This window comes from Lytechinus pictus, chromosome 16 (assembly GCF_037042905.1).
Source record: "Lytechinus pictus isolate F3 Inbred chromosome 16, Lp3.0, whole genome shotgun sequence".
Taxonomy (NCBI): domain Eukaryota; kingdom Metazoa; phylum Echinodermata; class Echinoidea; order Temnopleuroida; family Toxopneustidae; genus Lytechinus; species Lytechinus pictus.
The window spans coordinates 6265323-6289870 of NC_087260.1; the positions used below are offsets into that span (position 1 = coordinate 6265323).

Sequence of the window (24548 nt, forward strand, 5' to 3'; positions counted from 1 at the left end):
GCATAGTAGACATTATTTTTACTGCTTGCTGCGAGCAGCTCTGAAGAGTGAAGTAGGAATTGTAATTTTTTTCTGAAAAAATCAACAAAATGACATCTTATGGTCCTGCTATACCACCAGGTAATTAAAAAGTACTTCCTGGTAATGATTATTTTCACTCATCATGAACGCTAGTAGTATTGTGAAGAAAGAATAAGGCTATATCTCAAGAGTCAGACAGAGACAAAGTGGCTTGTCCAGCAATACCTACCGTACGGTACGGTACTAGACCTATACTATAGCTATGCCGGAGTTTCGGCGTCAATCAAATGCAATTTCCGATAACGAGTAGGCAACCGAGGGCGAGTTCCTATCATGCCGTGACTTCCATTTTCAATAATTCTAGATAATCTTTTTAGTGATAGATTAAAGTTTGTATGTTCAGTCATCCATAAATGCAATAAATAACGTTAGATTTAAAATAAAATGCATTTTATACTCACGTTTAAAATCTAAACACTTTTTAAATCATTTTCATTTTATTTTTGGAAAACCATGACATGTCTTCTCATTTAATTTCTTAAACAGGCCTCTGCAGTAAAGCACAAATGGATGAAGATGATGACGATGGTGACATAGTAGGTCCCGCATTACCTCCACACCTTCTGGAGAAGACAAAGGCAGATGATGAAAGCGACGATGATGACGGACAGGATGAAATAGGACCTGCTTTGCCACCTCATTTACTACCAGCAAAAACTAAAGAGGATAAAAGTGTTGAGAATGAGTTTGGTGTTCAGCTTCCTCCAGATTACAGTAGATGGAATGCATTCGATGTCGATGCCAGCGACAATGAGTTTGGTGAAAGCGATGATGAAATTACCCCATCTAATGCTCATGATAAGCAAGTTGAAGATGATGATGATGATGATGATGATGATGCGTATGGACCAGCATTACCGCCTGGTTATAAAAAGCAAGAGCAAACAGATGATGTTGATTCAACGTCAGACTCACATGTAAGAAACTATGGCCCCACTCTTCCGCCTGGTATCCATAGCAACAGAATGCCAGCAGAGCCTTCAGATAGTGGTGATTATAATGATGAGGAGGAGGATGAAATGATTGGACCTATGCCTTTGAAACCAGGTAGTGATGGAGTCTACTCATTATCAGCGGCCGAGGAATTTGAGAAACGAGCAGCCGCAATGAAGGAAAAGCTTGCAAATAAGGTATTTATTGATTTCACAACATTTATCCATTGTAATATGCATGCTTATATGTTTATGAAATAAGAATATAAGATTAATTGAAATCTCTGGCACTTTTTACAAGGACCTTGTCACATAAATTATATTTACCACTAGTATTGACTCCCTAAGTAAACTTTAAAAGCTTTTGAGACAGATATTGAAATTATAAGTGTTTCAGTGAAAAACTGATGGTAATTTTGATGATCAATGGTGATGGCGGTGGTGGTGCTGATGATGATAATGGTGATGATGATGATTTTGATACTGATGACGTTGATGATGATGGTGATGATGATTTTGATGATGATGATGATTTTGATAGTGATGACGATGATGATTATGTTGATGATAGTGATGATGTTGATGGTGATGGCGATGATGATGATGGTGATGATGATGATGAATATGATGACAATGATGATGATGATGATGATGATGATGGTGATGATGATGGTGATGATGTTGATGGTGATTGTGGTGATAATGAAGACATGACAGTGATGATGAGTTCCAATTAATTTATATGGCAGCATCTAGTTTGTTCAAAAACATCCACCGATGCTAACCCCCCCCCCCCAAAAAAAAAAAAAAAATGAATAAAAAAATAGGGATAGGGATAGCATTACCATTTCAATGTCTGGCAGAAAATGTTGGTCTTACATGTAAGTGAAGTACTGGTGGGTGTTTCATAAAGCTGTTCGTAAGATAAGAGCTACTTTAAGAACAACTGGTGATCCTTACGCGCTAAATAATCACCAACACATAATGGTGAACGTCATTTACCACAAGAAAGGATCACCAGTCGTTCTTAAAGTTGCTCTTAACTTATGAACAGCTTTATGAAACGGGCCCCTGGTATATTAATGATACCGGTACCATAGAAGGTACAGTAATCAAGTATTGTCCCTCATTGCTATTGAAAAAAAGATACAACCACCAAAACTTGAATTGAATTTGGTATTTAGATTGAACATAAAGGATTTGATTATAATTTTTGTTGTATAAAAACTTATTATTAATATTAATATAATTTACTATTATTATTCCAATGACAGGATAAACCACAGCAGCCCAAGAGAGAGACGTGGATGATGGAATTGCCGGGCTACTCTTCTAACTTTGGTCTTGGACCTAGGAGCTTCAGAAAGACGGCCAGACCGGAGGAAAAGGATAGATCAGAGTGGACTGATACCCCTGCAGATAAAGCCAGGAAGGAAAAGGTGATTTGGTATTAGAAAGATCTTTTTCAAGTGACTAAAATATTTCGCAAGCAAAGAGAGGTGCAATCGAAAGCTGATATCATAAAAAAGAAAACCGATCTTGGCAAAAATTTTTATATCTTTATATTGTGTAGGTATTCATGTATTCGTGGTGGAAGTTTGATTAATTTAAAGAAAATATTGTGTTTGATGTGATTGATTTTATGAAAAGTGTGCCGTATCCGAGTGGTTTGAGGCGTCCAACTAGACACACAAAAGACACACGGCACCTATACCCTCAAACAAGGCAATGCTATTTCATTGTTTTTAAAAATAAATGTATCAATGTATTCATGTGTTTAAAAAAAAGAATACTTGGGAGGGCATTCTATTGGATGCTGTTGGAACTGATATTTACATGTAGATCATTATGACAACTGTCATTAATGTTTAATTTCATTACGTTGTAGGAGAGAGCTGAGAAGAGAAGGATGGAAGAGAAAGCAGGGAGGAGTCAGAAAGACGACGCCCCAGAGGAGATATCACAGAGGGACAAGAGACTAGCGGAGATGGTTGCTAAACACAATGAGACAAAGAGAGGAGAGAGTTTGGTTGACATGCATACTAAACATCGAAAGAGGAAACTGGTAAATTTCAATACATTTTAGTATTTTAATAAGGGTTTAAGAGCTCATTTTTGTAGCTGATTTCAGCTATTTTTCTTTTTTAATTTCAGCTTATTTTAGCTTTTTCTGTATAAGGGTATGTGAGCTCTTTCAATTTCAGCTTTATAAAACACACTTCAGATTTGTTCAGCTCTTTTTATTTGTGATCACTGGCACCTCTGCTTAATAGAGACTTTATGATACAGAATCGCCAAAAATATGACAAATTTGCTTCTTTATTACACTATGACAAAAAAAGGCCTTTCTCTGTATATCTTCAAATATATACTTGTTAATAAAGTTAATAAAGATCTGTAGAAAATAGTATTGGCTTTTGTGTCATGAAATAGATGCTGTTCGTAAAATTTCAATATGAAGCAAAGTAATTAGAAATCTTTGGGAGTTTGAGACTATTTATATTTTCATCTATTGAGTAAGAACTGTATCCCCCACACCGAAGAAGATACATGTATTCCATTGTTCTCTGTAAGGCTATACCTACATAATGAAATGGGCAAAAATTGTTAGAATTTCAAAAACTTTTGCGAGTTGATTACATTGAAAATTAGTTTTTCCTGTTTTTCTTTTTTCTGGTTTTTCCTATTTCACTATCTTGACATTTGACATTTTCAGATAAAGTATCAATGTAGTTTCATATTCTACATTTAAGTGTATTGTATTTATTGGCAAGAATATCACAAAGTGAACAGGATTGTTAATTTGACAGAGACAAAAGAGAGGAAGTAGGTACCTCACTGTGACCGTATCGGTCTAAGTCCAGTGAATATGTCATCAGTATATTTTGAAATGATGGGTCTTCAAATTTTGATTGAATTATCCAGTTTTGACGATTTTTAGAAGAGCGTGCGCTGATTCCACAGCCTGAGTACAAAAGAGTGTAATGTATTAGGATGGAAAAAACTTGAATTTATTTTTAATTTTCATACAGGAAGAGGATGAGGACAAGCCAGTTGAAAGGAGACCATTTGACCGAGACCTTGACCTCAATGTCAACCAGTTTGATGAGGCCAAGCGGAAACTCCTTATCAGGAAGTCTGCTCAACTTAATGACAAATTCTCACATGCCAAGGACAAAGTTTACTTGTAGTTGAACAAAGAGGGAGCCCTTTTGCTTTGTCATCTTTATGAAACTCTTTAAGAAGTCTGCTCAGCTCAATGACAAGATCTCAGATGGCAAGGACAAAGTTTACCTGTAATTGAACAAAGAGGGAGCCCTTGTGGTCTGTCATCACCGTGATACTCCTCGTCAAGAAGTCACCTAGTCTCAATGACAAGTTCTCACATGGCAACGACAAAGTTTACCTGTAGTTGGACAAAATCTGTCACAAGAGGGAGCCCTTGTGGTTTGTCATCTTCATGAACATCTAATCTAATCTTTATGAAAGCAAGGTTACGGGTCTTCTCAGCCATAGTAGTGCTATGGATGTGAAACAGAACGTGCATTTGGATTCTTTAACATAATTATTCTTCAATATTAATAGTTATTTACATATGGTTTGCCATGGATTCCCAGTTAAATTTAATTGTGCAATTAAATAACATGGACTGGCCCTGACGAGAACATCAAATATGTTTCTTACTATAGAATCTATTGTCCTCAGTCTTTAGACAAGGGCAAAACGATTTAGTGCTGGGCGATATTTTGATTATGCAGTATGCACTATTGAAAAAAAATTGAATATTCAATCATGTTTTCATGGTTAAATGTTTATATATCATGGTAACATGATATTATGATATTATATTCGATTATGAAAAGTTAATAACTATTAATTGACCATAAATATTGCTCTGTATTGCTTTAAACCCACTTAAGATATTATAAGTTGGAACCCAATGCCTGCTTTCATGGACAAGCACTGATGAATTATTTACTTTCATTTCTCCCTTACCTGCCCTCACAGAATAGAACATACATAATGAATTTTCAGACTCTGTATTCCTGTAAGCCTGTTCATGATTGCAAACAGCTCACATGCAGTAAAGTTCATTTGAGATAATCCATGAAAGTAGTTCTCAAATTCACTGACGTAGGCATTTGTGAGTTGGTGATTATTCATGTGTTCCTTTTGAAACATTATTTTACTCACATCCAAGCTGAAGAGTAACAAAATCTTCACAATCACTGGTATTTGACAGTAGCCCAAACAAAAATAGTCAAATGTGCCAAAAGCAGACAATAAAACAAACAGATTTTCAAACTCTACCCCTGATGTACATGTACCTGGTCTATGCAATTTCTTTTGTTCTTAGAATTCGAATGCTATGCCGGGAAAGCGTATGCAACATCTTCATTTGAAAATGTTAGTGCTCATCCTCATGAAAAATCGCAAAGGTCATTTGAGAAAAGTTGATCAAGAGCTAACCGTGAACTGGCTTACACTGTGATATCTGCGATATTTAGCTGGCGATAAGGGACTAACATTGAAATAAAATATCGACCAGCAATAATATGATTTTTTTTAAGGTCACTATAATTGATGTTCCCTGAAAGTAGAGCCAAACAGTGTTGTTATGTTGTTATTAGAATTCAAATCAGACATTTAGAGCAAAATCATGGAGATATTTAACCATTTATAGATAGGTTTCTCCTGCGTCCTGTTTATATTAGGAGCTCTAAGCTTCAGAATCATGCTATTAATTCTCATGACTACAACTGATGGACAGTACTTCAAGATATCATCAGCATTTTGGTCAATTCAGCTTCACCCCCCCCCCCATATTCCCCCAAAATGTACAAAAACGTAAAACTGATCATCTGATTGTGATGGGATGGCGATAGGTCACATGATCATCAATTATGCTCTGGATTATATGAATACGAGAACGACCCAAACCCCAGCAGTTCATTGCCAGAAAAACAGGAAAACATAATGATTTGGGGCTTTTGAAGCAGGATTTGGTTCAGTTTTTAGGCACTTCCGGGTGGAATTCTTCAATAGAAATTAAACACAAGATGGACTCATGTGTATAACAGAGCTGCCAAGTAGTACGATTTTTCCGTATTTAGTACGTTTTTGCAACCAAAATACGGCAGTACGTTTTTTCTTTAAAAAATATGTTTTTTGTATTAAAAAAAAAAAAAAAAATCATTTCTATTTCATAAAACATACACAAATATGGTTATTAGATCAATGTAATTTCAGGTAACTTGTTTTTTTTTCAATCATTTTGTAAAAACCAGGGTGAGATATACACAAGTTTCAATGTTTTTTTTTTTTTTCATCTGCAAGAGCAGTGCAAATTTTAGCTTGCAATGCAGCTTGAGCGCCGTGATGGGCGAGTGCGCCAAGCATTTTATTATGAAATACACTTTTTAGGGGAAAAATACAAAATATTTATCTCACACGGTAAAGATACTGATTTTTTTGTCAAAATACTGATTTTGGGGGATAAGAATACTGAAAATGCAAAATACAACTTGGCAGCTCTGGTATAAGCCCCAATTTACCATGTTAAACTCAATAGCCCGTACTCTGAAGTCAGTGAATGGACTTGGGTGATTGGTCGTACTCGAGTGTTGGTTTCAAAGGAGTGTTTTGTTTATATCTTTGAGTTCCTTGTGCAAAACAAGGTAATGTTTCATCAAAATAACAAATTAAATCCATTTGCAATATTGTAATAAAATTTTATTTGCAAAACATAAAAACAGAATACGAAACCTGATCTACTAGGATACAGCTTTATATTCTAATTTCTATATCGAGGATAGTTTCTCTTACCATCGTGTTTAGTATTACAGGGGGCCGTTTCATAAAGCTGTTTGTAAGTTATTTATTTATGTATTTCATTTATTTATTTATTTCATTTATTTATTTATGTATTTATTCATATTCCACAAATCCTCAAAGTGCATTTCATAATAAATCATTTTTACAATGAAAAGATGCATTAACTGCATAACATATGCAGGGTTGAAAAATACCAATAAAATGAAAAAAAAAGGGGGGGGGGGGGCTACTGATAAGCAAAGCTTGTAAGATGTAGACCCCCTATCAAACTTTTTTACAAGGGTGATATGATATAAGTAGGGTAAAATGATCAGAAAAATTCTATAAATTTATATAGATATAAACACTGACACAAATATGTATTTATACTATATACAAAATTATATATTTATTACTCTGTCCCGAGAATTCCAGTTTTGGTCCTGTGTGACTTTAAGAATGACTGGTGAACCTTTCTTGTGGTAAATGATATTCACCATTAAATGTTCATTGGTGATTATTTAGCACGTAAGAAAGGATCACCAGTCGTTCTTAAAGTCGCTCTTAACCTACGAGCAGCTTTAAAGGTCAAGTCCAGCCCAGAAAAATGTTGATTTGAATAAATACAGAAAAATCAAACTAGCATAATGCTGAAAATTTCATTAAAATTGGATGTAAAATAAGAAAGTTATGACATTTTACAATTTCGCTTATATTTCACGAAACAGTGATATGCATAACTCAGTGACATGCAAATGAGACAGTCGATGATGTCCCTTACTCACTATTTCTTTTGTTTTTTCATTGTTTGAAAAATACAATATTTCATTTTTTACAGATTTGGTAATAAGGACCAACTTGACTGAACTGTATGATATTAACCCTAAACTGACCGGGGGGGGGTTGAATCAACCCCCCCCCCTCAACATTTTCTGCGATCATTTCGCCGTGCAGAATTTTTTTACCGCGCCACTCTCAGAGTTTATACTTTCAAGTCTCGCGCATCTTTTGAGACCAAATATGCGTCGTCCGGGTTCGCGGTTCCGAAATTACGCAACATTTCGTAAGTGCATGTCGGACCAAAAATTGTTCCAAAACGTGATTTTGTGTACAAAGTCAATGCAAATTGAGTTTTCTCATCTTATTCATAAAGATATGATTATTTTCGCTTTAAACAGCTGAAATCAATTGATTTTAGCATAATTATGCTTCAAAAAGGTTGTGCAATAAATCTGGTGAAAAAAACAAAGAAAAACAAAAGGTTGAAAAACAAGGAAATTCATAAAACAATAAAATACATAAGAAATTGATTTCCAAACCGAAATTTTTTTCAATTGGTATTGTTAAGAATGCTACAAAGAATATTTTTACCAAAAATTAGCATTCTAGGAGCTTTATTTAGTGAATTAGAGCAAAAAGTATGATTTATGCATAAATTAGCATAATTAATTCATATAAAATAAAATCTCATTATTTTGGAAAATTTTACCATACAGCCTTGTAGATTACATCGCACACTACCAGCGTGCAAATTTCTGCGGCGCTCGCGCGATCGGCGGCCGAGATCTCAGGGGGGGGGGTGAATCAACCCCCCCCCCCCCCCCGGCCACAGAACAGCCAAAAAAGCCCGGCCTAGTTAGGGTTAAACAATGCTCATTCCACATGTTCAGGGAGGAATTAATTGTTTTTCACTTGACAATGAAGAGAAAATGACAATATTTCATATAATAAGATACAAAAGAAATAGCGAGTGGATGCGTCATTAGTTTTCTCATTTGCATACCGACCAGGATGTGCATATAACTGATTTGCGAAATTAAGCGAAACTTTAAAATGTCGTAACTTTCTTATTTTACATCCGATTTTGATGAAATTTTCAGTGTTTTGCTTGTTGGATTTTTCTCTTTTTATTCAAATCCACTTTTTGTTGGGGTGGACTTGTCCTTTAATATGAAACACTCACCTGATAAACACTACCTGTAGATTCATTTTAACAGTATCAACTAACAACTGTCAGAAGCATGTTTTGATGGTATGAATACAATTTCACTTTTTGCCTTTTCACACATGAATCTTGAATCATCATTGTAATGATGATTGTAATTCGTCTTTAGAATCATCCGACCTTTCACACGCTCACTCGAAAACTGATTTGTATTTGAATTCCCAAGTAAAGGCGGTATGTGTCCTTGGTGACTTGTCAATCAAAGCACTGCATCGCAAATACAAACGATGTTTAGTGCATGACAATTGTATTATCTACGGAAGTGCTTGAAAAATCATCTAAGCTCCACTCCCAAAAGATGTTTTGGAGGTCAAGCCTTTCACATGCAAAATTCGTACTGTAATTTGAGTGAAACTTAACTGGAATTCACCTCCAGAGTAGAATTTTAATTCGTGATTGTGATTAGTGTTTGTTATTCTAATCATGTTCTAGTTTGGTTTCACACGTGCTAAAAATTTGTCATTAGCCTTTTTTTTCACTGGAATCATTCAAATTACGATTTTTAACCGTGTGACAGGGCGGTTAGTCATCTTTACATATATGACCTATCAAATCGTTCTTAGTTTATTCCTTAACACAATGGCCTTCAGGAAATTGAGATTTCATAAGGGTATGCGATGAATGTTGTTTATATCATGTCTTAGGTGAGATTATTTGCTATATTCTGTAGAATTACTGGTACATCCAGGCGATTCCTTGAAAGATGGAGACCATTAACATTTTATGGAAGACACGACATACTAATCTTTGTTTATTACCATATGTGAAAGTACCATTAAGTGATCGGACAATGGTTAAAGGCGATGCTATAAGGTGACCAGGTCGATTCCATCAAAATGTTAACATTCATGAAATATGTTAACAATCCTTTGTGTCATCAAAACAATTGTTGAAATTTCGAGGGTAGTTTGTTTTGATGAAAGAATATAGTTATAGCAAATAATTATTTGATGAGAAAGTCTTTGAAATCAAGGTTGATTGTCCCCAAATCTTTGAGGATCTAGATCAGGTTTATGTACATAATAACTCTAAATAAATCAAGCAATTTCAGCTCGAAAATTGTAACACTGAATATTGCCCACACAGATAAGCACACGTGGGACCGTGTTTCGTTATTGCTCGGAAAAAGACCCAATATCTGGCTGTAATGCCATGCTTATTTTGCTCATTCTTCTGCAATTTCACATTTTCTTCCAAAATTTCATTTTATTGGATTTTCTTTAAACATAATTAGAGTCATTACCACAACTAGCATTTACTTTTAACCTCTCAGTGTTGCCAATCGTTCATTTTTTTGGATTTTGTGAGTATGGATTTGAATGCATGTAATTGTATTAGTGTGTCAATTATTAATGTTATTATTGATTTTTTTTTTTAAACTATATCCAAATTATCAATTTCTATATTCTGGTTGAGCAAATCATAACACACCCAGCAACAGTAATTCTTGAGGCTTAATTTTCTCTCCAGGTATGCACCAGATTGCACAATTGTAAGTCAAAAAAAGCCAAAGCTTCCTACCCTGGGAGGGGGGAATAACCCCCCACCCCGCCCTCTGAAGGGTGCAATCCCTTGGGCTTGGTCACTTCGCTCCCTTGCAATAATTGGTTCAGTTTTCTGCATTTGAGGTGCTGGCATGTCTGCTCTCTAATGGGGCTGTCATCTGAATGCAACCTTTGTATAATAAGCCATGTAAACATTACTTTATATCAATATATACATTCTTGATACCAAGAATTGCCATATGTTAACAACACAAAATGGTTTGCTTGACAATATATAAATTCTTGAAGAAAAGAATTCCATTACTTGTTATCAAGAATTTAATCATGTATATGAAGAAAGAGTATCAAATGTTTAAACGGTTTGCCATACAATCATCGGGTGTCTGGTAAACGAAGATCGGGGACTCCACACTCATCAGCATACACCAGCTAGAACATCCATGGCTGTTTCATAAAGCTGTTTGTAAGTTAAGAGCAACTTTAAGAACGACTGGTGAACCTTTCTCATGTGCTAAACCATGGACCTACATGGCTAAACCATCGCCAATAAACATTTTTGTGTATACCATTTACCACCAGAAAGGATCACCAGTCGTTCTTAAAGTTGCTCTTAACTTACAAACAGCTTTATGAAACACACCCCAGGTGTGACCTGCATTATTAGTCATTTTGACCAATTAAGCCAAATCTTCTCGGTTTGTATAAATCTGTTCAAATTGGACGAAATATGACTCTAAATAGGTAGATAGCACATGTTTGCTCAGTTTGGACCCGCTTCATAAACCATGTTTGATGAACAAAATTGCAATAACAGCTACTCAAACCATGTAATTTGATTCCCTGTTTTCGTTTCAGAAATAAAATTGTTTCATTTTAATTATGAGATGTCTTTGTGTAACAGAACAATGGTTTTGAATGTTGCTTTGAGTTCAGCAATTATATGAGTAATGGAAGGTCAAATTATACCAGTTTAAATGTATTTACAATTTAGCAGGTGTGCCCCCCCCCCAAAAAAAAAAAGCAAAGAAACAAAACTCCCTTTTCATTTTTTTTCTATTGCAAATAAAATAAATACTGGTGCTATACCTGGTAACCAATGTAGCTCTTTTATTTTTTTTCCTTTTTATATTTATCTGATATATGTGGTCTATGTGGACTTTGACTCAGAATGAAGAAAATGTTTCATTTACTAGTAATCAATTTAATGCCTTTGTAAAGTTGATTTATTTAATTGAATTTATCAATCATTTCTGTTGATGTTGTTGTAAATAAATAGTAAAGACCTTATAAGAGAATAGTAAAGACCTTATAAGAGAATAGTAAAGACCTTATAAGAGAATAGTAAAGACCTTATAAGAGACATTTTACTTTGAATGAAATGATACTTTCAAAAATGGTTTTGTTTTTTGACTAGTACACACTTGGCAGATCCTGGTGGCACAGCCCCCCCCCCCCCCTTTAAGAGGCACAGTTAATTCCCCTTGACTTTTGGTTAAAAACTTTTTTTTTTGCCTGTCAAATTTTTCCTCGGGAAAATGTGCCCCACCCCCTTTCAAAAAATCCTGGATCCGCCCCTGCTAATACACACAACACACAGGGATATTGAGGGGATGAAAGGGATTTTTAAAGTGCGATGGTAACATTGGGATAAAATGAGGTAGAGTTGAAGAAAAAAGAAGGAGGAAGATTAAAGGGGATAGTTTGAGAAGAAGTAACTGGGGTACCAAAAGAAAAAAAGGTGAGTTGATGAAGATATAGGAAGGAGAGGAGAAGAAGACAAAAATAAGAGGATGATGGAAAAGAAGAGAAGAAGAAGGAAAATGACTCCCAAAGCTCTTAAACGAGGGCTCGCCGTTCGGTATCATTCTGAGGAAGGAGAAGAAAGGGGGGGCAGGAGAAAGAAGAGATGTTAAGCAGAAAATTTGGGGGTACTCCTGTACACTGCCTTTTTACCCATTTTTCTTTCTCGCTTGTTTGCAATATTATAATTTGTTACAGTAACTAATTGCTATGCTTGTTATTTATATGAATCTTGAAAATCAATAAAGATTTCAATAAAAAAAAACTAATAGAATAGAATAGCAAAATGGTGATGAATGAAATAATAAACATCAGATTATCAATGAACAGATATATGGTGATGATTTTCCATTCCTTAATAATATTCAATTTTTCTATAATCATTTTGATTCATTTTACTTACTGCCCCCAACCTCTCCCGCTCTCTCTCTTGTTCCATCTCTATTTCCCTCCCTATCTAATTTCTTTATATGAATTCTTCTTCAACGATAACTAATATTTATTTAAGATAACTAGATTAATAACCAAGATAAACAATTACTAGGAAAAGGTTGGTATTGCATAACTAGATGGCTATGGGTTAATACTCATTTATTCAAGGTTACCTGCGTGTCTTTATTTACTACCGCGAGGGAAGAAGTCTTGTATTTTGCAGAATTGGCTCGACGGGTAGGCGCGGAACGTGAATATCTACAGTGTCAAAAACGCCCAAAATAGGAGAAAAAAGCCCCCCCCCCTAAATCATGATGGCCCAAAACGCGAATAGACTTTGTAATTTGTACCGACTGTGGGAGTGCAACGGTTAGCCCTCCATACTAAAGGGGGGCAGATCTACCCCTTACAGCTTTTTTGTGCAAATCCTGTTCTAAAACATCATGAGATAAACACAAATAAAGATACGTTTTTGACCCCACCATTTCTTAACTTACGAAAATGGGAATATCCTTGTTTAGGGTATCAATTATATTGAATTTTCAGTATTTTTTTTCAGTGCGATTCTCGCAGATGCTGTTCACTCTTCAATTGCAGTGACGCCTGGGCCGTCAATGTGATAAAGAAGTAGAGTAGAGTAATATTTGGAAGAAGAAGAAGAAGAAGAAAAAGAAGAAGAGGTTCAAGGAGATGTTGTCATCCGAATTCAAAACTTCTACTGGTGCACTAAGACAACAGACAACCACGGAAAACTTTTTTTAAAATGTCACTATGACATGGCACTCATTTCGACCGCCGATCAATTTTCAATTTGTACCATCAATATTCATCAGGGACGGTACGGGGAGGCGTGTACCCCCCCCCATGATTTTAAGCCAACGAAAAGTTTGGGGATGAGGAAAAAAATGGAAGACAGGAGGAAGAATAATAATTATAACGTTTCATTTACCCTTCTCCAATCTAAATGCTGACCGCCTTGAAAGAAGGCGTAATGTCCCATTTTTTAAAATAAGTTTTTGGTATGACTCGGCCGAGGATCGAACCCACGACCCCCCGTTCATGAGGCGGACGCTCTACCACTCAGCCTGAAGACAATTAAAAAAAGAAAATTTGGTCGTATAATACCCATATTGTTCAACTAGAGCACAATGTAATGTAACATTTCGTTTAGGTTGTCTTACTCCCCACCCCCTCCCTTTATAAAAAAAGAAAAAGAAAAGACATGGGTTTAACCAACCCCGTGGGTACATTGATACCAAAGCTATTCTATGCTAGAAAGGGATGTGCCACCATTAGAAACCAAACTAATCTATTTCTGCCAGCCGACACATAGATAGGCCCGTATTCTGAACTCGGGTTTAAATTAAACCCTGGTTTAAAGTTAAGGTTTAAGTATGGAGAGCCAAATGGGGCACAAATCACTAACAGTAAATATCCAATTTATTAACTTATTGGACACTGATATTGCTCATAAAAGCCTGGGAATTATAACTGAAGTATTTTCTTCATCATGAAAGCAAAAGGGAACTTGAAAAAACTAGTAAACATAAAAAAATATACAATATAAACAGAATTTTTGAAAGTTTGGCTCCCCATAACTTTAGCACAGAGTTAGACCGTGGTCTTAGTTAAACCTGACTTCAGAATACGGGCCATAATTATTGTGTCATATAGGTGAAAGCGCAACCAAGAGACGAAGGGGCACTACCCCCCCCCCCCCCCCCCCACTAGTGTTGATAAAAGAGTATAACGTATAAAGAAAATTAGCTAAAGTCACCTAAAGTAAAGGTCTTCGACTCTGGCCTTTTCCTGGTTTGTGCTTAATGCATGACCCAACAAATATATAAGGGGCCATCCATGGCGGGTGGAGCAAAAGATTTCAAAAGATGCGAGCGAGCAAAAATTTTGACCATTTCAATACAAAATTGATTTTTTTTTTCTTAAAAGATTATGACACAATATTCAGAAAATAATACAATATTTTACTCTTTCCCTTTCCTTTTCTTTTCTCTTTCATTTTCCTTGGTTGTGAAACTTTGGGGACATCGCCCCTTGCCCCCATTTGCACGCCCGTGTGTGCAATGAACCCTCATCGTTCAAACAAGTCCTGCTCGAAGTCAAAATTATTAAGGGATATGTGGACACGATATGGCATACCTTTAAATATATATAACATAATAAATTTCAAGATAGAGAGAGGGGGACAATTAACGAATTTACCCTTTATTGTGCTGCATCATATTCACAACTTTTTCTCTTGTTAAAATATTCATTTATCTATTATTATTATTTATCTTGAGTGAGGGGTCACTTGTAGGTCGCTGTCAAATTTTCGCGTAGGCCTATTCTAAAAACACGGAGGAGAAAATAAGAGTTGGGATTGAGACAGACCATATCAAACACTGGCTTAAAAATAGTGGCTTGGTGCATTTGACTGCCCCACCCCCTCCCCCAACGAAAAAAATAATTCACGACTACTAATAAACAGAAAGGAAAGGGAAGGGGAATGGATAAAATGTGAGATCATTTTCTGGATAATCAGTTAACTGATTGATTGATTGATTGATTGATTTTATTCGTCAAGAATATCACAGGAGATTACAATGAAATTGAAGAATACCTTGACAGGATAGCCCATGAAAGCCGAAAGGCTTATTTCCAATGGGATACTATAGTTAGTATAAAACTTTAATACATTGTAACAAAAAGTATATACTTCGACAAATTCTGGAATATGGTATAAAAAAATAACATATCCATCAGTCAAATAATTTGCAAACATCTGAAGCAAACAATAATCTTCCTAATATATGAAACAAGATTATATTTTAACACACCCTAATAAAGCATTTGATTTGTATTTTGTAAATGCAATTTTTAGCTCACTCGTTTCGTTCCTCCGCTACTATTTACAGATTGGCGTACACATTATCCCCATAATCTTGTCCTGTCCCTTATTACGGTACTGGTACCGAATGTCCCATGACAAATTGATTTAGACTGTTACCATTGCATGGCAATTTCTGCAAAATTATAGTTTAAATTTTTTTTTATATGGTCCGTCTCTCAAGCGGCGGAAATCTCTCCCAAAAGGTAAGGAGGACAAGGGGCTGGAAAATTTGACAAGCAAAAAAAAAAGGAAAAAAAAGGGTATCACCCCAAATTTCAGGTCATTTCGACGAAAATAAACTTGACAAGCAAAAAAAAAAAAAGGTTATCATCCCAAAAGTAAGATCATCTCGTTCTAAAATACATGTTTTATTTCGATTTTGAATGATGAATTTCTTACCATCATAAAAGACCAGAAAAAGTAGGGGGGACATTTGAATTGTGCCCCCCCTACTATTTTGAGTAGGGGGACACGTTCCCCTGTCCCCCCTGGGATTTCCGCCCATGCTCTCAAGGACTGTTGTTATTAGTTTTTGTTTCGGGATGGTGAGGGTATGCAGGCTTCTCACATGTTTAGTTTGCATTTGAATTCGATTGTTATGGAATTTATGCCCCCCCCTTCCATCGGTCCATCCCAACCCTGTAGCTATCTAAGGGGGGGGGGGTGATGCAAGAAAATATTTGCAATCAATTGCAAAATTACCGTTGCAAGTTTACAATTATTGATAAATCAATTATAACTGCAGCAAATCAGTTTACAGTCTTTTTTAAGAAGTAGATGATCAGCGATATTGATTCTTGCAATACCACATTGGTGTGTCAAGGAAGTCTGGATACGCGGCGTTCATGATTCCTACTCTGAGAAAGCACGCGGGGCAGATTCAAGATTTCGGAAGCTAAAGGGGACCCACTTCTAAGGGGACACTTCTAAATGGGGGGGGGGGGGCAAGGACCTTGGAAACGGGGGCGAATTCAACCCCATTTTTCAGTAAACGTGTAAAAAAGGGATGGGGAATTGACCATGATCAAGTTAAGCATTTTTCACTCCCACTCCCATCACAGTGAGTTTTATGAATTTTTATGATTGTACACTGTGTAAACTGTGGTGTTAAAACTGACACCAGTTGGTGTTAATAGAAGACCACACCCTGAGGTGTTAAAATTACACCCTATAGAGATTGAAAATAACACCAAAGAGTGTAAATGTAACAACCAATTGTGTTGTATAACACCTATAGGTGTTAAACTAACACTGTCAATTCAACACCGGTGTAAAATAACTGTTGTGGTCCTCTATGTACACCGGTTAACACCACAGTTTTTGCTGTGTACATATGACCGTGAACGTCAGTCCTGAGTGACGGACGTGGCTTTCAAAGAATCCACCAAATATTATTATTTATTATATTACACTTCAAACTCGATACACTGCCCATGAAAGAGCATGCACAATAAAAGGGGGAGACGCGGACCCCAACTGCAGTCAGACCAGAGCGCCAATTTATTGTGTCAACGATTGGTCACTGTTTGTAGTTTCTGTTTAGCGCTCATGAGAGACAGTGAAGTATAGTTCTAGAGTTCATGTGCGGGCTTTACTCGGAATCTCGTAAGGTCCACAAGGATTCCTCGCGCAGCACTCTATTCAGATATTACCCGAGTTACAGGCAACATTGCAATCAAAAGGTGACATCCTGACTCAGGCGCAATGAACCTCTTCAACGGTTTTAACCCCGGCGCCCCAGCCGACATCGGTAAGGCCTTGTTATTAGTGATCGTCGCTGCGTCTGTCATTGCCACCACTTCTGCTCGTCTCCTACCTGTTTCCGTTGAACTGGACGACGATGAGGGTCGTAGTCGCTTTCGACGAGCGGATGGAGACAACACGACAACCGAGATGCCGTCAGACCTAGATCTGGGTGACGGCACCACAGCTAACCTGAAGGAAATTTTCCTCGGTCGATGTTACGCATGTGAATTCTGCACTGAAGAACAAAAAGAGTGAGCATTTTAACTTTAGATCATATCGTTTTTAAGTATCGATGAAAAACATATTTTCCCCCTTTTTGTTAAAACACCAGGTTGTAGCTATAACTACATAATTATAATGACCGGAGTAATAATAAATTTATAAGTGCTTAGATAAGTACAATCTGCTATCACCTTGAAAATAAACAAATTATTATGATGGTGGGCCCCAAGTCTGCGCACCTTACAATTTGAGTTAAGATTTAACATGAATTTCTTCTTATTTCACAAAATATTTCAGGTAATAATGTTCCTTATATCATTAAAAGTAAGTGTACATACCAAATTTCTCATTAAAAAATGAAAAAAAAATATAGGATTTTCTTGAAAAAACCTTGGGCAGTCATTTTCAGATTGAAAAAAAAATGGTAGGATGGGGGGTCGGGTGTCCGGACACTTTATATTTTTGAAGCCTTCTTTTTTGTCTTTGGTTTACACTAAGAATATGAATTCAATCTTTGTAGTCACCTTCTATTTTGTTCTTTAGAATATTTCCTAACATTTTGTACTAAAAATTGCTGAAACTTCGCTTGTAAATTTTTCCAAATGACTTTCTAAAATTGATCGTCCGGACACACAACCCATCTGGACACACAGCAACTGGGTATACCCCATGTCTGCGCACTCATTCACTTTGCACACGATTCGGGGATTTTGATGAGAAAGGCTGCATTTTGAGGCCGTCACATGAAATGCCCTAAATTCATTATTTTTCCACCATTTTTAGTCGGATTTTTTTTATGAATACCTGTCTATGTATTGCATGATTGTGTAAAGTTCGTGCTCGTTGCGTATCTTCTTTTACTAGAATCGCGCAGATACGCGTGTGCGCAGACAAGGGGGACTGCGCAGACTTTGGGGAACTTGCCATACTGTAATCTATATATATATAAAAATTACTCTACTTTTCATGTGTATAATAATATTGAATGGATGATTAATTGTATTATTTTGAACGCAGTCACAATAAAGGAAAGCAAGCAAACGAATTGGTTATGGTGACTATATAGTTTAGGTTTCGGCTGTATGATTTTGTTTTACCTGTAGGTTGGATGGGCGGCTTATTATTTATTTTCAAATAAGTAATAAATGAAATCATTATTATTTTGGCCAGTAAAACGTAAATGGGCCGGTAATGAAGGACAGTAGATGAAAAGAGTGACTTTTCACGGAAATATTACCCCAAAAAATACTTAAGTAAGCCAACGTAAGAAAACACATAGACTTAATGCAACACGAGGCTCACTGTGCATCTAAATACGTTGTGTTTTTCCCGCCCACACCTCCAAATAAAACATTACCTTTATATGAGTTTATTACCACTTTTAATGAGAAGTAAAACAGCGATCTACTGGTCGTTAGTCTCAGCTCATTGCAAGCAAAAATATCAATGGTGTCCGAAAGGTATGCGGATGCTTGAAAGTGCCATCGACTTACAGAGATGGCGAGATAATATATCTTACCATGTCGACTTAATAACCTTATTATGTCAACATTGTGAGATACATTTTGTATGTTGTCTTTGTGAGGTAATGTATTTTACCAAGTAGACGTAATAAAATCCTTTATGTCGACTTGGCGAGATAACGTTTCTCGCCAAGTCGATTATCTTTCTAATTCGACGTATGAAAAAAAATATATGTCAGCTTGGCAGAATACTAGGTATATATCTCGCAAAGTCGACATACAGAAAGGAGAACGTAAATTTGGTCTGATACCTTATCTCGCCAAGTCGACATAATATGTCTACTTGGTGAGATACTACCTCGCAAAGACGACATACAAAATGTATATCCCGCCAATCTTTCTTTTAAATTCGCCTCCCCCTCCCTCCTCTTCGCTACTTGAGGTTTGTTTGTTTCGCAGCGATGGAGACTTTTTTAATGTTTCTCCATCGATAACGAGCCTTTCAACACTGACGTACAGATGAGGGGGGGGGGGCTTGGGGTCTCTTGCCCCCCCCCCCTCATCCCATTTTTACGACCAAGCATAAAAAGAGAGAAAAGGAAAGAAAGGGACAAGGGCGAAATATATTGTTTTCTGAATATTAAATCAAAGTCAATCACAAACTTGGATTTTCGTATAATAAAAATGTCGAAATTTTTGCTCGCTCGATCACTCGCTCTCTCGCAACTTGTTATCAATTTTACGCGATACACCATATCGAGCCCTCTCAATTTTTTTGGCTCATTACCCGACCGCCTTTCAGTGTACATGCAGCAGAAATCAAGCCAATTAAGTGCTTTGTTAATATCTCATGCAGTGGATTCGCATTATAACGAGCAGCCAAATGTCGGGGTATATTATATATATCGTTGCAATTAAAGTCCAAGTCCGACTCCCGAGTCACTTGGGCATATAAGTCAAGTCGCAAGGAAGCAAAATAGAGACTTGAGTCCAAGTCGCACGAAACAACAGCTGTACCCCAAAACACAATAGTAAATATGATTACAAGAAACAGACCAGGGGCCCGTAACACAAAACTTAGCAATGATCGTAGAAACATTTTTCTACGATTGATTTCATTTACTACAATACACAATCAATCGTAAAAATCAAGCGTACGATTAATCGCTAACCTTTGTGTTACGGGACCCAGAGTTTCTCCATTATAAACCCTTGTATCTGCAGAGTCAGTTTTGACTCGGAATAACATAAGCTAGGCATCATATTTATTTCTAGTCAAAGTGACTCGTTCGCAAATACATTAACTCTGAATCGGACATGTATTATCATGACCCTCGTTTGATATATTATAAGAATAAACATACTTTTATTGTTATTTTTAAAGAGATATATCGATATTATAGTGATATTTTTCAAACATTTTTTTTTATTGCATTTTGTTCCTAGTCCAGCATTGAAATTGTCTCCATTTGCCCATAAATAATAACAACCACCTTTATATTCTTTCATCTGTGGTGTCTTATCGGAGTGAACATCAACAGATTAACAAATATACCGGTATAGTAATGATAATGATGTATCATCTAATGGTATGTATAATAACGATATAATGTATGATGGTATTATATTTTCTTTCAAAATAACTGCTCGTGTGACTCCACGGCAAGGACATGATTTTCTCTTGTTTTGATGTTTAAGTGGATCTTCTGTATTAGGACGGGGGTGGGGTGTCCGGACACTTTACACAGTAAAAAAATAGCATGTTGTTTAAGCCTGTCACTCTAACAACAGGTTGTTTAAACTTTTTTGTAATTGTTTAAACTTTTTAAACAACTTGTTTAAAAAGTTTAAACAGCTGTTTAAAAGGTTTAAACAATAGTTGTTAAAGTGACAGGCTTAAACAACGTGCTTAAAATTTTAAACAGCGTTTTTACAGTGTAAAATTTGAAGCCTTACTTTTTGTCTTCGGATGACAAACACACAGTGAATTCAATAGTTGTAATCTTCTTCAATTTCATTCTGTATGATATTGCCTAACATTTTGTACTAAAAAAATGATGAGACTTTGCCTGACAATTTTTTTCAAATGGCTGATTAAAATCGATTGTCCGGACACACAACAACTGGGTATACACCAGGTTCCTAAATAATGTTATCCTTATATACAGAACCTGGTTTCCAAAGAAATATGAAGTTGATTTACTCTTATTCATGCCAAGTATGAGTTACGTTTATTTTCGCCCTTGACATCATCAGTACATATTATTACCATCACCTATTTTTCATAAATACAATATTTACTTAAAAACTGTTCAAATTTTATTCGGGCGATCATGCCAGTTCAAATTTGTTTTAAGCACACGAAATGAACACTGAAGAGTGTGACATCCACGTAATACAGAACAAAAAAACAACGGGTGCGGATTCTATAACCCTCTCCATCCCTGTCGAAAATAGCATCCACTAACTGATGGCATGGGGCAATAACACGGGGGCGACCGCCCCTCGAATTTTCAAGCCGTGAAAATGTGGGGAAAGGGTAACAAAATGGAAGAATGGAGAAGGAGATGTGTATGGGTCGAATAGCGCTATTGAGAAAGATGATGTTACCTTTGAATCAGAGCCCCCCCCCCACCCCCCCCTTCCTAGATATAAAGCCCAAGCGCCGCCCCTAACAGTACTGTTTGTTAATACAAATTATTAACCGTATCAAACATCTGACATCTCGTCATGACTCGGGCGATATAAATCTAGTTTGGGCGACTAAATATATGTCGTATCGCCCCGAGGCCAGTCAATGTTGCTTTATTAGTATGGGGGTTTGAATAATTGCTAACTTGATTATAGGTAATATTGACCTATTCGGTAGACCATAAATAATTATGATCCACATTGGTGTTCGTCTCGCATGAAGTAGTCGCAGCAGGCACCGCTACACACTGAAATTGAATCATTTAGTGTCAGTAATTTAAACATTGAATATTTCATGCAGGGATAGAAGGCTTGATTTTTTTAAAATTGAAATTCACTTTAAAAAAAATAGTTTAAATATTTTCCTCTGTACATATACTCTCTAAATGCAATCCGATGTACTCAAATTTGAAATGATACATTGTCACAGATAGTGGCGTATAGATGGGGGCTTGGGGGTGCCCCCAAAAATTTTCACGCCCAATAGATAAGAGAAAATGAAAGGAATGGAAAGGAAGGAGAGAATGGTGACATGTGTTATTATTTTCTGAACATTTTGTAAAAATCTACCACAAAATTGGATTTTGGTAAATTGTCAAAAAAAAATCTCGCTCGCTTCGATCTCTAACATTCTATAAATTTGACCTGATACGCCATATCTCAGGAGCCCCTCAAAATTTTTGGCTCATTACACCACTGGTCAGACATGCATTTGATGTATCTTTTATTTACAAACGTCCAGAATCTTGTTAAAATTAATAGAATTTCTATTAAAAATGACAAAATTGTTGTAAAAAAAATTACAGAAAACAAGTTTAAGACGTCTTTTGAAAATTTGAGAAGATCGTTTTAGAGTTTATTCGTGTGGCAATGAACCTTATATCCATACATCTCGGTTTGTATTTGAATTGTATTTGTGTTAAAGGCATTTCCCGCCACAAACTTTTTGCTTTTATAGAATTATGCCTTCTTCTGTTCACAACTCTTTTATATTTACAGTCTTTTACGAGAAATGCATTTCATATCATCTTTATTCTCACATTAAAAAATGGCACATTCACATACAGTTAAATAGAGGGGGGAAATAAATAAATAAATACACAACATATCATACAAGTGTTTTTGTATGGATTATATTGTAAATTGATATCTTGTGAAAATGGAAGAAAATCAATGTTTATTCGAATTGAAAAAAAGATGAATTAAACTGTTTCTTCTGCTGGAGCCGAAATTTGGAAGTTATTTTATACATGCTTTGTTTGTTTTGTGTTACTTTGTATTTTTGTTTTGGACAGAATATTGGCAGATGCTCCAAAAAATTCGAATTCTATTCATGTCAGGTAACATGATAATGCTATAGGTAAGAAAAACTTTGTCTTATACTTGATAAAGAATGAACGATGCCACACCCAAGGGAATATTGTTTATTTGCCGATAGCCGTTCTACACATTGTTCTCTTACAAAAATTATAAGAGAATTAACAGCTGCTAACAAAAATTTGAATTTGAATCCCTCTATATTTCTCTCTACTCTTCTTCGATGAATGATATACAATTAAAAAATAACGTTCACCACGATATCCGGCTTCGTTACAACCAAACCCAGGTGTATATATATAAACCGGAAGCGATCAATTCGATTATAAGTATATCTGTGTTTCTCTCATTCAGGAAATCGATATTGAAAGGAAAACTTCGATGATTTCATAGTTTGGTGGTTTCGGCAATTCATCTAATCTCTTAGACGGTACAATATCAAACTATTTATATGTTGTCATGGTTGTAGTCATTAGTTACGGGTAAATTCTAAAAGGATTGTCCATTTCTGATATAAAAGGGTTGGGTCCAACATGGATATTGTGCGATTTTTTGTGTGTAGTCATCATATCAAAGGGTCATAAAGCATACTTTAAAGCGAAATGACCAATATTGTCTCTCATCGACTCTGTGAAATAGTAATCTTCAAATACACATTTTGAGAAAGCTGAAGCGATCAATTCGATTATAAGTATATCTGTGTTTCTCTCATTCAGGAAATCGATATTGAAAGGAAAATTTCGATGATTAATTTCTAGTTCATAGTTTGGTGGTTTCGGCAATTCATCTAATCTCTTAGACGGTATAATATCAAGCTATTTATATGTTGTCATGGTTGTAGTCATTAGTTACAGGTAAATTCTAAAAGGATTGTCCATTTCCGATATAAATGGGTTGGGTCTAACATGGATATTGGGCGATTTTGTCGTGTAGTCATCATGATATCAAAGGGTCATAAAGCACACTTCAAAGAGAAATGACCAATATTGTCTCTCATCGACTCTGTGGAATAGTGATCATAAAATTAATATACTTTTTGAAAAAGCTAATATGATAAAATTAGCCTCTGTGATTTTGTTTGCTCGGAGAAATTTAAATGTTTTGAGAGGGAAAGTACTTGTTTAGCTTCGTGGTATAACATTTTATTGCTGTAGTATTGTGAATTAGTATGTAAGTATTCAAGTGGGCCTATATTACAAGACTACACTGCGTAGAATATTGCATTATGGGTCACGAACCTGGCATGATTTTATCACTTGAGGGCTTGGGGTGGTGCTACAGGTCTGCTGGGTTGTTTTTGCCCCTTAGAAATTTTCTAACTTTCCCTTTTTATACTGCATCTTTTAAAATGTGCGCACCAGATGCTCCAAGTTTAGAAATGAAAATATGCTCTCATGAGCAGCTCGGTCGCTTCACTCCCTCACTTTTTATAAACATGCTACCTATCTCTGCTTCTGTGAAAAAAAACATGAACCTAACACCAACACTGGAAATATGCATTGTGTTGGATGGGTATATTATGTGCATGGCCGTACGCAGAAATATTTTGCTAGCGGGCAGGACGCGTAAACTTTTCCGAAAAAAAAACATTGAAAGGGAGGGAGCTTGATATTGGGGCGCTTTTGCATATTGTAAAGTGAAATTGAAGGA

The 24548-nt window shown here is 36.0% G+C and overlaps 2 protein-coding genes across 3 annotated transcripts in view; both read left to right on the forward strand.

The window, feature by feature from the left end:
- The first annotated feature begins 2 nt into the window (after window positions 1-2).
- Window positions 3-6189, forward strand: LOC129279297 (GPALPP motifs-containing protein 1-like). 2 transcript variants are annotated; one of them, XR_010295977.1, is made up of 6 exons: window positions 3-120; window positions 568-1211; window positions 2288-2452; window positions 2902-3078; window positions 4046-5245; window positions 5794-6189. XR_010295977.1 is itself a non-coding variant. In XM_054915392.2 (5 exons), the coding sequence occupies exons 1-5, from the start codon at window positions 90-92 to the stop codon at window positions 4202-4204; spliced, it is 1176 nt and encodes a 391-aa protein (XP_054771367.2). In that variant the 5' UTR covers window positions 3-89; the 3' UTR covers window positions 4205-5741. The 2 variants fall into 2 exon arrangements, 1 of the variants encoding a protein (XP_054771367.2); XM_054915392.2 differs by lacking the exon at window positions 5794-6189 and having other exon boundaries at window positions 4046-5741.
- A 10603-nt stretch (window positions 6190-16792) lies between these two features.
- Window positions 16793-24548, forward strand: part of LOC129279062 (ADP-ribosyl cyclase/cyclic ADP-ribose hydrolase-like) — a 29947-nt gene continuing 22191 nt past the window's right edge. Inside the window, exon 1 of the mRNA XM_064111249.1 lies at window positions 16793-17456. Coding sequence (XP_063967319.1) covers window positions 17164-17456 — 293 coding nt within the window. The 5' untranslated portion in view covers window positions 16793-17163. The remainder of the gene's footprint in view (window positions 17457-24548) is intronic.

Excerpts from the sequence above, each read along its gene's own strand:
- LOC129279297 (XM_054915392.2), top strand. The coding sequence starts at position 90 with ATGACATCTTATGGTCCTGCTATACCACCAG. Across the intron at positions 1,212-2,287 it reads AGGAAAAGCTTGCAAATAAG|GATAAACCACAGCAGCCCAA; the intron begins GTATTTATTGAT and ends TTCCAATGACAG. Across the intron at positions 2,453-2,901 it reads ATAAAGCCAGGAAGGAAAAG|GAGAGAGCTGAGAAGAGAAG; the intron begins GTGATTTGGTAT and ends ATTACGTTGTAG.